General features: G+C 44.0%; 1 protein-coding gene across 1 annotated transcript in view; it reads right to left on the bottom strand.

The window, feature by feature from the left end:
• Positions 1-4433: 4433 nt before the first annotated feature.
• Positions 4434-17163, bottom strand: part of TNFRSF21 (TNF receptor superfamily member 21) — a 74389-nt gene continuing 61659 nt past the window's right edge. Inside the window, exons 5-6 of the mRNA XM_066359246.1 lie at positions 7647-7875; positions 4434-5878 (exon numbers count right to left, since the gene is read on the bottom strand). Of these exons, the coding sequence (XP_066215343.1) occupies positions 5649-5878; positions 7647-7875 (459 nt within the window). The 3' untranslated portion in view covers positions 4434-5648. The remainder of the gene's footprint in view (positions 5879-7646; positions 7876-17163) is intronic.

Below are 17163 nucleotides of genomic sequence, written 5' to 3'. Positions count from 1 at the left end.
TTTTAGATTTCTAATTCTAATAATTGGTGCCCAAATGATTCATTTTGTTTTCTACTTACGCTCAAGAAAAGAGGCAAGAGATATCTTGGAATTCTGAAGGTGCACTGGCGGGAACTGAGGCAACAGGCTTTTCCATGAACCGGCAGATATGGTCTGACCTCCCACCTAGAAACTACGGGCTCTCTAGATCAGTGGTCCCCAACCTTTTTTGGGGCCACGGACCGGTTTAATGTCAGAAAATATTTTCACGGACCGGCCTTTAGGGTGGAACGAATAAATGTATCACGTGACCAAGACAAGCATCAAGAGTGAGTCTTAAGATGGATGTAACAGGGGGAATCTGGTCATTTTTTAAAAATAAAACATCGTTCAGACTTAAATATAAATGAAACGGAAATAATGTAAGTTATTTATTCTTTCTCTGCGGACCGGTACCAAATGGCCCACAGACTGGTACCAGTCCGCGGCCCGGGGGTTGGGGACCACTGCCCTAGATGACACCCAAGTTTCCCTCCAAAGGTAAGGACCTCAATTCTTCTAAGCAAGAGATCACATTTTCTTTTCTCAAGTCAAAGCTCAAGATAGGTACCTGGTGCATCTACAGGACTGTACAACGAGACGGATGCTCCCACCTCCCAGGCGCTACACACTGTGAGATTTTTTGATATAGTCAGTGCAGTTTTATGACTCATTACATTACTTCATTTCTTTGAAAACTGAGAAAATGTCAATCAACTATATGTAGAAATATAAATCAGAATAACATCACTTCTCAAATGTCGATTAATCACACCTTAATAACATCGCTTCCCAAATGTTCTTGACTAATCATACCTTAGACATTATGCTCAAAACCACGAATTGATTAGTTGCAGATTTTATCAATGCAGTTTAGTTTTAAGATGTTGCCGCATCCATGCTTGGTAGTGTATCAACTCTTAACAGATTCATAAGCTTTTACAGTAGGGTTGTGGGTCCTAAAGGAAGTCTGCAGAGTTGAGAGGAACTGACTATTAGAAATTCAAAATGGCCGATTTCAAGGTTAACTCCCTGGGGGAATTATCCATCAGATCTGGGGTATGTCTTGAGAAGCACTCTCTTCACAAGTTCTGAAATAAGTGGTTCTCCAACTGACTCCACGTGGACATCTCCTGGGGAGCTTTAAAAAAAATGCAGCTTCCTGGTCTCCTCCTCTGAGATTTTGATGTAATTGTCCTAGGGCAGGGGTTCCCAAACTACAGCCCGTGGGCCTCATGAGGCCCCGAGGCCATTTATCCAGCCCCCCCCCCCCCACCGCACTACCAGAATGGGCACCTCTTTCACTGGTAGTCAGTGAGAGGAGCATAATTCTCATTGAAATACTGGTCAGTTTGTTGATTTAAATTTACTTGTTCTTTATTTTAAATATTGTATTTGTTCTCGTTTTATTTCTTTACTTTAAAATAAGATATGTGCAGTGTGCATAGGGATTTGTTTATAATTTTTTTTTTATAATCCGGCCTTCCAACGGTCTGAGGGACAGTGAACTGGCCCCCTGTGTAAAAAGTTTGGGGACCCCTGTCCTAGGGTATGGCCTTAGCATTGGATTCCTAAAGCTCCTGTTCATTCTAATGTGCAGTCAGGACTGAGAACTCCTGCTGTAGATTTTGACCCGGATTAACAGACTGGAAATCTCTTCGGATCGTCAGACATTGTTTACTTCTCTCAGGTGGAACTGGTGTCATCTCCAGTATTAGCGTTACTCTTTGAGTGAAAACAGGCATAATCTCAGGCTGCTGCTCAATGTGATCTGGGGACCAGCAACCTCCAACGTCACTCAGGTACCCAGTCCAACAACTGAAACAGAATTTGCATTTTAACAAGCTCTCGGGTGTCCTGTTTGCTCATTTAGAGCACAGCAAAGGGGCCTGACATTGTGCATTTCTAACAAGCTCCCAGGTGTGGTGGTGGTTCTACAGGTCCTGGGGCCCCCAATGGCAAAAATCTAAAGCACCTTTTCTCAAAGGGTGGTCCAACGAAGGTTTCCAGAAAAAGTAGGGGGAGGTCATTCTGGACTTGACCACAGATCCTCCTGAATCAAAACCTATATATGGTGCCAGGCGGGTACTTGAAATATTGGGGGGATCACTTTGTGAATGATTGTCTAACCATCATGCTGTGCACCTAAAACTAAAAATACTATTGAATGTCAACCGTAATTGAAAAATAAAACTTAAAATGAATAAATAAAAGTCTGTGGAACAGTGTGGAGAAATCTCTCTGGGACTCCACCTTCACATCAGACTACTCATTCCGGGGTGATTCTTGTTGACAGGAAAAATGGAGAAACATTGAAGCACTTCCAACTCTTCCCCAGTGTAGGAGTCATTCTCTCCTTTGAAAAGCAGCCCAATCTAATTGTTTAAAAGCTCCTCTGTATTTAACCCCAAACAGCCTGGATGAAACAGTATTACTCTCTTAAAAAACAAACAAACATCTGACTTGCACAAGTAACATTCTCCTGAGGACCTGGAGGGGGCCGGGTTAATTGTGCGCCCATGTCTGTTTTTTTGCAATGTTTCTACGAAGTTGAACTTGCAATTTCCGGTAGGTGATGGAAAAACAGAAGGGACCAAGAAGTCCGGTGACCTGGTGAAGTCGCATGTGGCCTCCAGCAGTGCACAGCACAGACGGGATTTCAAATCTCGGCAGCTCCAGGATTGAGTGGCAGATAATGTGATAGAAACAAAAGAATGTTCTGGGGGGAAAAAATCAGTATTTTCAGGATAGACCTGAATGTTATTTTTTTAAAGTAGATAATAAATTACTTCCTTGTTGTGAAAAAGAAACCCAAAAAACAAACAAACAAACAAAAAACCCCAGGGTCTTCCTTCGCCCTGAACTTGCCTGTATGGTCTCCATCATCAGGCCGACATTCCCCAGCAGCTGCTCCTGATTCCGTGTCTTGCTCTTCTGCTTACCCCAACCCCCACTCACCCCCCATGTGGGAAACCTTCCAGTTCAGCACAGCCCTCAAATCAGGCAGCCCAAACCAGAGAAAACCTCCAAAGTGAGCCACATAGTATATAAATGAGACTATGATCAACTTGGATCAGAACAGTATACATTTTAATCATGCAATAGGAGGTTGCATTTTTTTGTTTCATTTTTAGAAAAGCTCTATCGCATGTTAATTTAATATTAAGCTTCTGTTTAACCCCAGCTCCTATGCCCCCTTCCCCTGGGTCTCCAGGGCAGATACCTCCTATACTTCTACAATTGTGTCCTGAAACAAAGTATAGGCCTTTAGTTATAACCTCAATCAACTTAATCAAGTAATCTTTGCACACTGTTTCGGCCAGATGGAGCACTGGTTACAGGTTCTGAACACAGTAAGTGGTTCTGGATTCAGATTCAAGTCTGGCTTTCGATACCCTGCTGTAGGGCCATTCGTAAGCAAGTTCCCTAGCTTTTATAAGCCTACTTTTCATACTGTATAGGTACAATAATTGTACCTAGCATAGGATAGTTATTAGGATCAAATAAGATATTGTGAAACGTACTTTGTAAGGTATTACACTGGGTAAATGGTTAAGAGTATCTCCAAGCTTTGAATAATTTACACTTGAGAACTGTAACGTTTTTGCATCCATTCATTATGTGCTCCACCACCACAATAAGTAAGTGGCAGTCCTGAAATCTTCTGAAATACACAACCTGTTTCCTCCACCACCATCTATGACCCACTAGTACTTTGCTTTTTTGGGGTGTAAAGAAATTCCTGTCTTCTGACCATAAAAGAGGGGAAACTTCTCCTGAGAACCAGTTAGACCAATAGCAGGATGGCTCCCTTGAAGCCACCCACGTGGAAGTGGATGGGATCAAAAAACCCCGTAATGTCCCTGACGTGGGTTCAAAGTGTTCACACAGGGTATCCACAAAAAAGAACTGAAAATTGCTGAGGTTCTGGTCATTGCAATTCTGCTGAGCCAGGGTTTCCAAGCTAAGCTATGTGATGAAATATAAAATATGATAAATATAATGTAATAGAGTATAATGTAATATATTGTGCCATTACTGCCCTACCGCCAAGAAAGAAGTTACTCGGGACAATGAGGTTTCGTACAGAACCCTATGAACCTGTGTAGAGCCCGACTCCCCGTGAGCGATAAATTTCCTTGATGGAAATGAGGAAGACGAACATAATCCAAGTCCTTACCATTTGCACTTCTCCACTCCCAAATCCTCATTTCTAAAAATAGGAACAATCTCAAAAACAGCAGCCTCGGGTTTATTGCAAAAGACTAGGAAATACTTGGGCTTTAGTGCTTTTCTGTGAATCTAGTAATGGCTGAGGTTTTGAGAATATCCATATTTTCCAAGCGATTGAATCAAAACGTTGTAACTTGAGGGCATGTACAAGGCAAGGATTAAATACACTCGAACTACTCAAGTAACAAACACCTAATATTTATTAATAAATTAGTACACTTGAAAGGCATTTTTCCAATCTCAATCCCTCGCCACTATCCACAAACCCCGCCCACACAAAGGGAGTCCACACCACCTTTGCATATTAGAATCTGGCAACTGAGCATTAGAGAGTATGTTTATCAAGGGGAGCATAGTTGCAAATATATCAGACAAGAGCTCTTACAGCTGCAGCCATTTTTAATTGAAGAGACTGAATGATGTAGGATACCCACCAAGACCCAGGCCTGGAGGGCAGACTGAACCTATCAAGTATGTGTGGATAAAAAACAAGACATCTGTAAAGCAAAGCTGGGCAAATTCCCTATGGAAAAGGTGCCACTGGCACTCAGTTGTGACTTTCCAAAGTGCAGCAAAATTATGTTCCAGAACAGCTCAACCCCTAAAAGTTGAAGTTCAAGTTCTTTGGTGGCCCAGTTGTCAAGCCACTTAAATAGCGAGTTCTGGTGGTGGCTTGAGGATTTCATGTCTCCAACCCAGGGCATATTAGTGTAAGAGGAGCACAAGGAATCAAGCGTTCTAGACGGTGTCCAGGTGAAAACCATACAATCAGCAACAGTGTGGTCAAGTTTCAGCCATGAATACGAACGGCACAACAAGGCATATTAAAAAAATAACGCAAAGTCTAATCGAATTACAGTAACTCAGTGGGGTCTTACATTTTTCTCCTTATCTTTTAAGAAAATTCATAAATGAGGAAAAATAATAAAAAAAAAACAGTAAGAATGAAACAAGAACGTGAGGATGTGGAGTCGCGAAGACTGCTTACAGAACTCACAAGATGCTGTTACACTTTAAAAGAAAAGGCTCACCATCCAGTGCGCGGGAGTCGTCACACTGCATTTGTGGTGTGTTAAGTGAATCTAAAGTGCACAGAACAACTTGGAAAATACATAAGAAGCCAAAACGGAGAAAATACAGAACCTAAAAAAACTTTAGTGGTGGGTATTTTTGCAAGTTACATCTTGAAAAGAATTATAAACTAACTTCCCCAGAAGGGTTAAAAAAGAAAGAAAGAACTCAAAACACTGGCCATATACTGTTAAACACACACACACACACACACACACACACACACATACACACACACTCACCCCAAAAAACAAAATAGAAAAACAAGAACAAACCACCCTGCCACTAAAAATGAGCAATTTCCAGAGTGCAGTATCCCTTGTGTTCTACAATAGGTCGGGAAGATGGCTATAAACAGAGTCCAGGAGGGTCTGGCTGGCTTCCTGGCTCTTGACTCCAATAATCTCAAATAGCCGGTCCAGCTTGTCCTCGGCCTGAGGAATCTCTTCAATCACCCGCAGCTCCTCAGGATTCAGAATGTGGAGCATGTCATCAAAAATAGGCTGCAAGTCACAGGGGTCCAGGCGTACCTGCCGCAACACCGTGTCCTTCTTTTCTGCACAGAAAGGAGAGAAAAGGGAAGGGGACAGCTGTAAAGCGACTGTCAGAGGGGTGGGGGCTCGGAGGACAGCTAAGAGTGACAGCTACTCTCTCCGGAGGTCAGCCCCGCCCCACCACCCCAAGGTGAGTGAGTGAACCTCTGTTACATTTTAAACAACAAAGGAGTTTTTACTTGCACTGCAGGTAAGATAACAAGACAAGATTTGCCTAAAACAGATCGGACAATGATCTGCTTGAATGGGTTGTCATGTGCCTGTCTTTTAATATGACGTCTGCCTAACCCTGAATGACTTCTTCTAAGTTCCTCTAAAACTCAGAAGGAGAATGCTGTGATAGCTTTACAAAAAAAACACATCTCCTTCGGAAAACTTCATTAGTTCCTCCCCAAAGTAGTTCATTTACAAAACAAAAATCTCAGCTCATCCTTCTCCCCTCAAAAAATTCTAAGTCAATGTCATCTGGTTATATGACTTTCAAATTATGTTGCAATATTTTTAGACTGAACTGCTAAAAAGAAGCAAAAGGACATAAATAATGCTTCTTGGGTCACACTTTACAATGGGGTCAGGAGCTATAATTTTTATTACTAAAATATAGCTTCTTCATTAAACTATAACTGGAATTAAACAAAACTAGGAAATTTCTCCAAAAATCTGGTGCCCTGGCTGTTGATGAGAACATCGTCCCAAAATGCAGAGACTGATTCCCAGTCAGGGCACATACAGAACAGATTCCTGTTTCTCTTTCTCCCTCCTTCCCCTCCTCTCTCTAAAATCAGTGAAATAAAAACATCACCTGGCCTGTGGTGGCACAGTGGAGAAAGCTTCGACCTGGAATGCTGAGGCAGCTAGTTTGAAACCCTGGGCTTGGCCCTGGCCGGTTGGCTCAGCGGTAGAGCGTCGGCCTGGCGTGCGGGGGACCCGGGTTCGATTCCCGACCAAGGCACATAGGAGAAGCGCCCATCTGCTTCTCCATTCCCCCCCCCCCTTCCTTCCTCTCTGTCTCTCTCTTCCCCTCCCACAGCCAAGGCTCCATTGGAGCAAAGATGGCCCGGGCGCTAGAGTGGCTCTGGTCACGGCAGAGCGACGCCCCGGAGGGGCAGAGCATCGCCCCTGGTGGGCGTGCTGGGTGGATCCTGGTCGGGCGCATGCGGGAATCTGTCTGACTGTCTCTCCCCGTTCCAGCTTCAGAAAAATACAAAAAAAAAAAAAAAAAAAAAAAGAAACGCTGGGCTTGCCCGGTCAAGGCACGTATGATAAGCAACCAATGAACTACCAAAGTGAAGCAACTATGAGTTGATACTTCTCTCCCTCCCCTCCTCTCTCTATAAAATAAAAAAATAAAATCTTTTTTTTTTTTAAATCTGTCATTAATATAGTGTGCATGTTAATTCTCTAACCCTGCTATTATAAACCACAAGTAGCAAATTATATATTTACCAAAGCACCAATCCACAATTTTTAGAACATTGTCATGGACAACCAAGCTTAAGAGCGAATTTTATTTCGAGTCACTAAAAGCTATCCTTCAGATACTTAACATAGGTTAATACCTATGGATTACCAGGATTCTGCAAGCTTGGTAAATAATTTTCAACACACCTGCCAGACTACACTTATCAGAGCCTTTCTCTCGGGACAGTCTTGTTGTGTAGGATAGGTCTTCCAGGACAGGTCATTCGAATGGCTCCCCTACCACTGGACTGTGCGAGTGTGCGGGAGGACTCCTGACCCTGCTGGAGAAGGCGCAGAGGGGGTCCCTACCTTTGGTAATAAAGGAGCCCGTCCGGCTCAGCGCGGAGGAGCCGCTGGATGTGGAGTCGCAGCGAAGAAGCGGCTCGGACTCGTCCACGAAGAAGCCCTTGCTCTTCTCCAGAGGGGAGGGCTCCACGGTCAGGAGAGCGGAATTCTCAAGTTTGGTGTTGGGGCTGGGGATGGGGCTGGGGCTCAGGGGGCTGGGGCTCATCGGGAGAGCCAATTTGTCGGTCTCCAGCTGCGGGAGGAACACACAGGATTTTTAAAATTATGTACTTAAAAACTATACAGAAAAAAATAAAATTCAAACCCTTTCCATTTAATATTTTATAGGTGAATTCTCCCATTCTGATAGTCTTTTTTTTACTTATATGATTGTTAGATACACAGACACACAAACACACCACACATAACACTCCTGAGCCCTTGAAAAATAGACGTCAAGGATGTGTATGAGCATTAGAAGTCAGGAAGCATGCGCGTCGAGCTGTCACCTCACGGGCGTGGAACTGGACAGGGAATGAGGAGGAAGGGCTCCAACTTAAAGTATAATTTTTCAGAGTTGGGAAAAGGTCTTAGGTAATGACCAGTCTAGTCTTCTTTGCTATGGGTTGAATTCTGTCGTCGTTCCCCCCCCCCCCCAAATTCATATATTGAAGTCATAACTTCCCATACCTCAGAATATGACTGTATTCAGAGGTAATGCCTTTAAAGGGGTAATTAGGTACAAAGAATACACGTCACGGTCACAAAGTAAAGACCATGTGAAGACACAGGGAGAAGATGGCCATCTTCCTCAAGTCTAAAAGGGAGCCGCAGAAGACACTCACCCTGGTGACACCTTTATCCCAAACACCTAGCATCCACAACCATGGAAAAATAAGTTTCTGTTGTTAAAGCTTTCCAATCTACGGTACTTTATTACAGAAGCCCCAGCAAACTGATATGCCCTCTCAGCACATGTAAGGAAACCACGGCCTGGAGAAATGGCTTTCTTCATTAAGGGCTCCCAACCAGTAAGTAGCAAAACTCAAGACTAGACCCTAGCTTTCCTGATTCCCATTTTAAACTATCTCAGGAACGGAACAAAAGTATTTGAAGGAATGAGAACAGAAGCGTGAGCATGAAGCTTGCATTCTGTAGTGGGCACCAGAGAGAAAGTAACAAAAATCAAACAAACACGGCAGTTTCAGATGGAGATAGTGAGCTCTACTCTGGCTGGTGCTCGGAGAATGGATTTTAGGGAGACAAGAATCAAAGTTGGTGCCTGACCAGGTGGTGGCGCAGTGGATAGAGCGTCGGACTGGGATGCGGAGGACCCGTTTGAAAGCCCGAGGTCGCCAGCTTGAGTGTGAATGGGGTCACTGGCTTAAGTGTGGAGGGGGTCACTGGTTTGAGCTCAAAGGTTACTGGCTTGAGCAAGGGGTCACTCACTCTGCTATAGCCCCCCCCCCCAAGGCACATAAGAGAAAGCAATCAATGAACTAAGGTGCTGCAATGAAAAATTGATGCTTCTCATCTCTCTCCCTTCCTGTCTGTCTGTCCTTATCTGTCCCTCTCTATGACTCTCTGTCACTGTCAAAAAAAAAAAAAAAAAAAAAACCAACAAAGTTGGGAGAGAGTTAGCCTGCCTCTACTTGAGTCGGGTGAAGTATGATCATGGCTGTCCCAGGTGTATAGTGGAGGTGGAGGAAGTGATAGGTGTCATCATACCATTTTACAGGTGACGTGACGAAGGCCCAGAGGGCACACGGCGCCTGGGAGAAAGCCCGTGTTCCCTCAGGGCCGCCCGACACCTCTGCTTGGCCCTGCCACGCCACACTCTCCTTTCAAACACTGGCAGGTACCTGTGGCTTTTTCTAGTCCATTGACTTTATCTATTTATTGGCTCTCCTGGCATGGATGAAAATCCGGGAGCCAGTTCTCGCCAGGCAGGAAGGGCAGGGTTCAGGGAGTGATGTGCCCTCTTCCCAGAGCTGTTAATCACTGCTCATTAGAACCCTCACAACTCGACTCACACAAGTCAAGCAAAACTTCAAGTTCCTCAATCAAGAGACATTGACCCTCGTTTCAAAGCATTACGCTGAACCGTTGTAAAATGCTCAAAGCAAAGACAACGGCCTTTTTTTTACAATCATTAAGGCCTATGAAATTCTTGCAACTGACTGCAGATTCTGAAGATCGCAGATTACTGCATGTCTAATGTTCCAATAGCATTTTTTCTCTGCACAAGCACACCCTGCTTCTAATTCCAGTGTAAGTTTAAGTCTTGGCTAACATGCATTGCCAGCGGCCCCCTTGTAATCTACAAACAACTTTTACATATACGCTTTTAAAATTTTAATCCAATAGGCCCTGGCATGTGCCTCTCCTCCCTGAAAATGCACATGGCCATTCATGCCAATACACGTTTTTATTCACTCAGACAAAGAGCACTTGTCCACACTCTGGTTTCTCGGGGACATGACATTGGATGATACGGTCAGTCAATATATTGTACTGTTCTTGCTTAAAAAAGAAATTCCCGCCCACAAATCACATGCCAACAGGCTAAGAAGTCCACCCACCTATTTCCTGAACTCAGTTCAAAACTTTAAATATTTAATTTCACACACACACACCCCCAACTTTTGTCAAAGGATCCTATCGAGGGAAATTAAGCACATGATTTCCAACAGAACCTGGGAAGATAGAGTGCTGAAGTGAGGCTCCCTATAATTAAGAATGAGCTGAAGTGAATCAGAAAATGCCCCCCCTAGGAATCGTTTTAGCATCACCACCTTGGCACTAACAATTACCACTACAGCCAGAGACCGTGTCAATCACCTTTCCAGAAAATCTATTTGGCTCCTAAGGATATACAGTGGCTGAGTGACATCCTGAATTATCTAAAGTTATTTGCATTATTTCCCTGTGAGAAAAAAAATTGCTCCTAGAAGCTGACTTCCTACCTCCCTCTCCCTTAATATTAACAATAGCCACCAAAATTGGTTTGCAACACGGCGTGCCACTCAAGCATGGTGAGGTCCGGGGTATCTCTAATCAGAAATTGAGTGAGTCATCTGGATATTTGAGTTTATAGCAAATGAAGAACATTTATAATAACATTTAGATACGAAAAAGAGACGACAGATCATCTAAACAAGAGAGCCAGACTTTCTCAGAAGAGGGTCTCATCTCCTTACAAAAGCTTTGAGCATCAACTTTTCAAAACATGCTGAAAATGAGTAACTTAATTTATTCCTTATGCTTCTTTGAGCTTTCCAGATTCTCTGCAGGGACACATTAACTTTATAATTAGAAAAACAATAAATGTTATTTTTGAAAGCAGTCACCACTGATAAGTCTATTTTCCTTCTGCTAACTTGAAAATGTTGTGGCTGCAGCCTCTTTTATTTGTGTCGGTAGCCAAGAAACAGGACAGTTGGAAGACCAGCTACTTGGCCGAGCTCCTCTCTATACTTTTGTTAATGTTCATGGGCACAAAAGATCAACACTCCCAACTTATTGCAGTGAGGCAGATATTAAGACGTAACAGAATGGCCTCTGGGAAAACTTGGCCAATGAAGGAAATGTATCCACCAGACATTTGAAGCCCCTTTGGAGAAACTTGAAAAGTACGGTTCTTTTTTACTTTATAGCTATGAGGTAATCCTGGTAACTTGGAAGACTCCACTGAGAAATGAGATAGAGACAGTAAGACAGACCAAAAGGGATAATAAAGAACTAGCCAGAAACAGATGGTTCTATTGCGGAATCGTCAAGAGCATGTAATATACTTTGACCAAATGAGCCCCAAACGTCTTCGTGATTTGTTTCCATGCAAGTACACTCAGTCCTTCCAGATATTGTAGTTATTAGTCCAAACTGATATGGGAAGAGATAAATGGTTCACCTGACTCAACAGTGAGTCACACCTAGAGGAGATCCGTTGCTGACCTATTTTCCTTTCTGATTTCTACAATAGAACCACTGAGTAGGAACAACCATCCAGATTAGAAATAAGGGGTTGATCAAAATGTGTGAGCTTGACCATCTCTAGGCAATGGAGGTTTGTAGCTATGCTAATGAGAACAATGATTTAACTTGTATCCAGGCTATTGGGCAGATAAAATATATTATGCTCACTTTGTTAAAGATGGCGCTGCCCACGTGGAAGCCCGTTGCCCAGGTGATGGTATTGGTTGCCCTTCTTGCTTGGGATGGGCGTGATTATATTAATGTGTGTTGGGGGCGGGCTGTGGGCAGGCAGGATCCTTGTAGCCTGGGGCTTGGTTTTGGGACTAAGCCTTTCCCACCCTATTTGATGTGGAGTGGTGCACTCTCATGAGGAATCCCATTACGCCTCAGATAAGCAACTTTGTATCAGAGACTTCCTTATTTGTATATTGGATTAAAGATTTTGGTTTCTACACTATAAAGTGGGACAGACCGGGAGTTTGCACTCTCGGTTCCTGAGATTAGCATTAGAGAGGAGAGCAGAGAAAGGCCATGTGGAGAAGGCCAGGAGAAGCAGCCAAGATGGAGGAGTGCTGAGTGAGTAGCCAGTTTGTGCAGAGAGAAGGCGATGGGGAACAGAAGTGAATGAGACTAGTGAGGTAGAAACCTTTGATTCTAGGAAACTTGGATAAGTCAGTAGCTTTGTGAGCACTGAATGAGTGGGTGTTAAAGCCAGAAGCCATGGCCAGGGCCACCATCACAGCCGCCTGGCCCATGCAGGTTCGCATTGGATTCGGACAGTCGGTAAAGAAACAATGGAGCCAAGAACTGATGGGCCATAGTCTTTAATCCTAGCTTGCACCCGGCGGGCAAGTAAAAACATACACTGGGCTCCAAAACCCAATCACATTCAGTGCTCACAAAGCTACTGATTTATCCGAGTTTCCTAGAATCAAAGGTTTCTAGCTCACCAGACTTATTCTCCTCAGTTCCCCATCTCCTTCTTTCTCCAGCGTCAAACTGCACAAACTGGCATCTCACTCAGCACTCCGCCATCTTGGCTGCTTCTCCTGGCCACATGGCCTCTTTCTGCTCTCTGCTCTGCTCCCTCTGCTCTCTCATGCTAATCATCCCAGAAACCAAGAGCGCAAGCTCCCGCTCCGTCCCCATTTTATAGTGTAGAAATCCAAACTCTTAATCCAATATACAAAATAGGGAAGTCTCTAATACAAAGTCACTTTCTGAGGCATGATAGGATTGTACCGCCCTACATCAAAAATGGGTGGGAAAAGCTTAATCCCAAAACCAAACCCCACACATTAATATCACCTGGGCAACGGCCTCTTTAACAAAGTGAGCATAATACATTTTATCTGCCCAACAGTGGGTTTTGGAGCCCAGAGTGTATTTTACTTGCCCACCGGGTGCAAGCTAGAATGAAAGCTAATGACCCACCAGTTTTTGGCTCCGTTGTTTCATTACTGTCTGTCCGAATCTAATGCAAACCTGCATGGGCCAGGCGGCTGTGATGGTGGCCCTGGCAACTGTCTTCACATAGGCTGTACTGGAAGGAGCTATTTCCAGCTGTGTCCTTGTAACCCTCACTCCTACCTCAGAGCCCCCAAACTGAGGGTTCCCTCTGGGTGCTCCACCAATCACACAACCAGAAACCGAAGCTCAAAAATAATTCTCCTTTCAAATCTTCCCAGTTTATCCAAGGCAGGGTGATGCATCCTCAGAACAAGACTCTGAGACCACTGCTCTTCTCCCCTCTCATCCAGCAGCATCCCGAGTGTTCTCTGCACACGGAATACACGAAAACACTGGCCCCAGAAGCACCTTTTCAACCTGCATTTTCACATTCCCCACATCCCCACAATCAACTCCTCAAAACCTAGGTAATGAGAATCCTGGCATGTCACTGCAAGGGAAGAAAGGATTTATACCATGGGCTAGCTGTGTGGTCTTAGGAAAACCACTTCCCTCCTCAAACCTGTTTCCTCATTCTAAAAGGAAAAAGGTTAGACTAGGTCATCTCTCTTCAAATCATGTCTTATTTATAGTTTGTCTTCTGATTGCCATTTCATTCTCTACCTTGTAGATGAGAAGGGGGCCACATGCTGAACCTGACAAGCTCAGGGGAAGCCTGCATGGTGGCCTTGCAGACACAGGATGGTCTGAAATAAAACTTTCTAACTGAAAGCAGTTCATGGCAGGCAGTCCTGTCCTAGGGCGGTATTTTCTCTAACAAAGGTCATTGCTTATCTCAGTTGATCCTGTCTGTTGTCCCTTTGCATCTACAGTAACACACCTGATAACATACCTTTAAAATGTAACATGCATCTTAAAGTCATCTTCTTTTCCAGACCCTCAGGGCACTGGAGCAGAGACCACAAATCCCCTCATTGTTATTATTGTGTTAATTGTTAACTGCTAACTATCCTATACCTGCTGGTGTAAAACTGTGTGTCTGTTCATTTTACTTTTCATCCAATCTCAGAGATACTCCACCCCTGCTTTGCTTTCTCCCAGCTCCCTAATCCATCCCCCATCAATTTCATGTAACCCCCCTTCCGTCTTCCCTTTGCTTTGGAATAAAGTGAGTGGTGAAACTACCACTTTCCAGAGAACACTTTCTCAATCCATTGAGATTTTTCTCCCGGTAACGGCTGATAGTTTGGCTCAAATCAACTCATAGAATTTTTATGTTGACAACCACCCACCCTGGCCCTCCACCCCAAGCCCCTTTCTCCTTCCCTGTTACCCCCGACTGGTTCACTCAACTAAGGTTTCCTCCCAACTTATTTTCAATTACTACCCAATTACAATCCCCCCGTGGTTGCACAATCTGCTGTCTATAGAAAACTAATTAACAACTTGGATGCCTCGGCGAGCCCCTGAAATGAAGCATTACTTACGAGGCCTGGATGCTCTTTACCAATCTGCTAAAATGGTTCGACTCAACCCCCCGGCTCCTGGCTCTACCCTGCTGGATTCCAAGAGGCCCCTTCCTCCCTCCGCAGCCAGATGTGCCTGACTGACTCAAGAAGGCTTCTTACACTCAGGTCACCCTTTCATAGCAACTTTTCCTCCAGACCTTACCTAACACCTAGAGAAAAGGAAGAGTTCTATGTTACACTTGTGAACAATTCCATCATCACTTTATTGTACTTATTTATTTTGTATTCAGTGAGAGGAGAGGAGGCAGACAGACTCTCACATCTGCCCCCCTCCCCACAAGCCCCCTAAGGGCAATGCTCTGCCCATCTGGGGCATTGCTCATTGCTTGGCGACAGAGCCTTTTTTTTTTTTCTTTTTAAGATTTTAATTTTTGACTTTTAGTGAGAGAGGAAAGGAGGAGAGAGAGGGCAAGAAGCATCAACTTGTAGCTCCTTCACTTTAATTGTTCGTTGATTGCTTCTCACATGTGTCTTGACTGGTGTAAAGCCAGTATCCATGGCCAGGGCTACTATCACAGCAGCCGCCTGGCCCATGCAGGTTCGCATTGGATTCGGACAGTCGGTAAAGAAACAATGGAGCCAAAAGCTGATGGGCCATAGTCTTTAATTCTAGCTTGCACTCGGCGGGCAAGCAAAAACACACAGTGGGCTCCAAAACCCACTCACATTCAGTGCTCACAAAGCTACTGACTTATCCGAGTTTCCTAGAATCAAAGGTTTCAAGCTCACCAGACTTATTCACCTCTGTTCCCCATCTCCTTCCTTCTCCAGCGTCAAACTGCACAAACTGGCCTCTCACTCAATACTCCGCCATCTTGGCTGCTTCTCCTGGCCACATGGCCTCTTTCTGCTCTCTGCTCTGCTCCCTCTGCTCTCTCATGCTAATTATTCCAGAAACCAAGAGAGCAATCTCCCATTCTGCCCCCATTTTATAGTGTAGATTCCAAACCTTTAATCCAATATACAAAATAGGGAAGTCTCTAATACAAAAACACTTCTCTGAGGCATGATTGGATTGTACTGCCCCACATCAAAATGAGTGGGAAAGGCTTAATCCCAAAACCAAGCCCCAGGCTACAAGGATTCCACCTGCCCACAGAGACACACATTAATATCACCTGGGCGATGGCCTCCTCGTGGGCAGCGCCGTCTTTAACAAAGTAAGCATAATACATTTTATCTGCCCAACAACCGGGAAAGCCCAGAGCTTTGAATCTCAGCATTCCAGGTCAAAGTTTTATCCACTGAGCCACCACAGGTCAAGTGAAGCTATTTTTAGCACCTGAGGCCAGGGAGCCATCCTCAGTGCCTGGGGCCAACTCCCTCAAACCATCAAGCCATGGCTGCAGGAGGGTGGTAGAGAAGCAGATGGTGGCTTCTCCTTCCCCTGTGTGCCTGGACCGGGAATCAAACCTGGGACATTCACACTGAGCCTACTGGCCAGGGCTATTTCCATCACTTTAATAATGGTTTTTAAAAGTCTAGCTGCTAAATTCAGTGGTAATTAATTGCTATTCCATCTGAGTTGACCACTTGTTACTCAGATCTAGTAAGAAATATATGTAATCTGCTTGCTGTTAAGGTAGCTATTTATTGGCTCCATTTTACAGATGAGAAAAACTGAGGCTCTAAGAGGTTTACGTAACTTGACCAAGGTCACAAAGCCAGGATTCAAGATCAAGCCTGTCTAGTTTCAAATAATCCTCTTTGCTGAACAGTGTCACTTCCCTGTCTGTGTACCCACTACAGTAGAGAAACTGGCAAGCCCTATAAGCTCAATATAAGCAATCACATGACCGGAAGGAGCTGCCCTGGCTCCTTTAGCCAGAGGCAGGGTCTGCAAAGACCAGTAATTCAACCGCAGAGGCAGAGCTTACACTACCGTAGATGACTAGCCTGAGATAAAGAGGGGAGATTCTGTAAATACCAATCACTTCAACTGTAGCCCTAAACTTTGCTTTCTATTTGAAAATATTACAGATCCCAACGAACCAGGGACTGTCAAAAAACAACAACAGACAATTCCACTTCTACTAAAGTTTTATCTCACAGGAATTAATGCACAAATAAATACATAACTATAACTATTTAAAGATGATGATCTTTCCAGCTTGTTTCCCCTGCTTTTCCAGCTGCTCATGTATTGATAATCAAGACCAAATGAGATTTTGTGGCTTCCCATAGATCCTCTAGGCATGTGCAACGGAGCGCTAATAAAAACCGGCACTAGCCTCCCTTGCCAAATCGGAATCTATGCTGTCCCTGTGTTTACATGTATTCGGATAATAAGAAATGATTTGTTATCCAAATTGATGTGGTTCCAGGATGTCAGATAAAATTCATCTGAATCTACTCAAATCCTAAGTTCAGATACCAACAATGATTTCTACTTTAATAGAGCAGAACAAATACACCACCCTAACTAGGAAAACCCAGGCAGGTTTCTTTAAAATCCGAAATGACAGGAGACAATGACTTAAGATGATTCTTCTGAGGGTGAAGTCTTGTTAAATCCAACACAGAATAGGGATTGGGGCGAGAATAATCCAAATTTACTCAGCAAAATTTTTTGCAAACAAAAAAAAAGTTGATAGGATGGTGCCAATTCAACTTTTAAAAGAAGGGTT

The sequence above is a fragment of the Saccopteryx leptura genome, chromosome 1 (genome assembly GCF_036850995.1).
Source record: "Saccopteryx leptura isolate mSacLep1 chromosome 1, mSacLep1_pri_phased_curated, whole genome shotgun sequence".
NCBI classification, from domain to species: domain Eukaryota; kingdom Metazoa; phylum Chordata; class Mammalia; order Chiroptera; family Emballonuridae; genus Saccopteryx; species Saccopteryx leptura.
The sequence above is the reverse complement of the archived record's forward strand: the minus strand, read 5'-3'. Positions and strand labels throughout refer to the sequence as shown.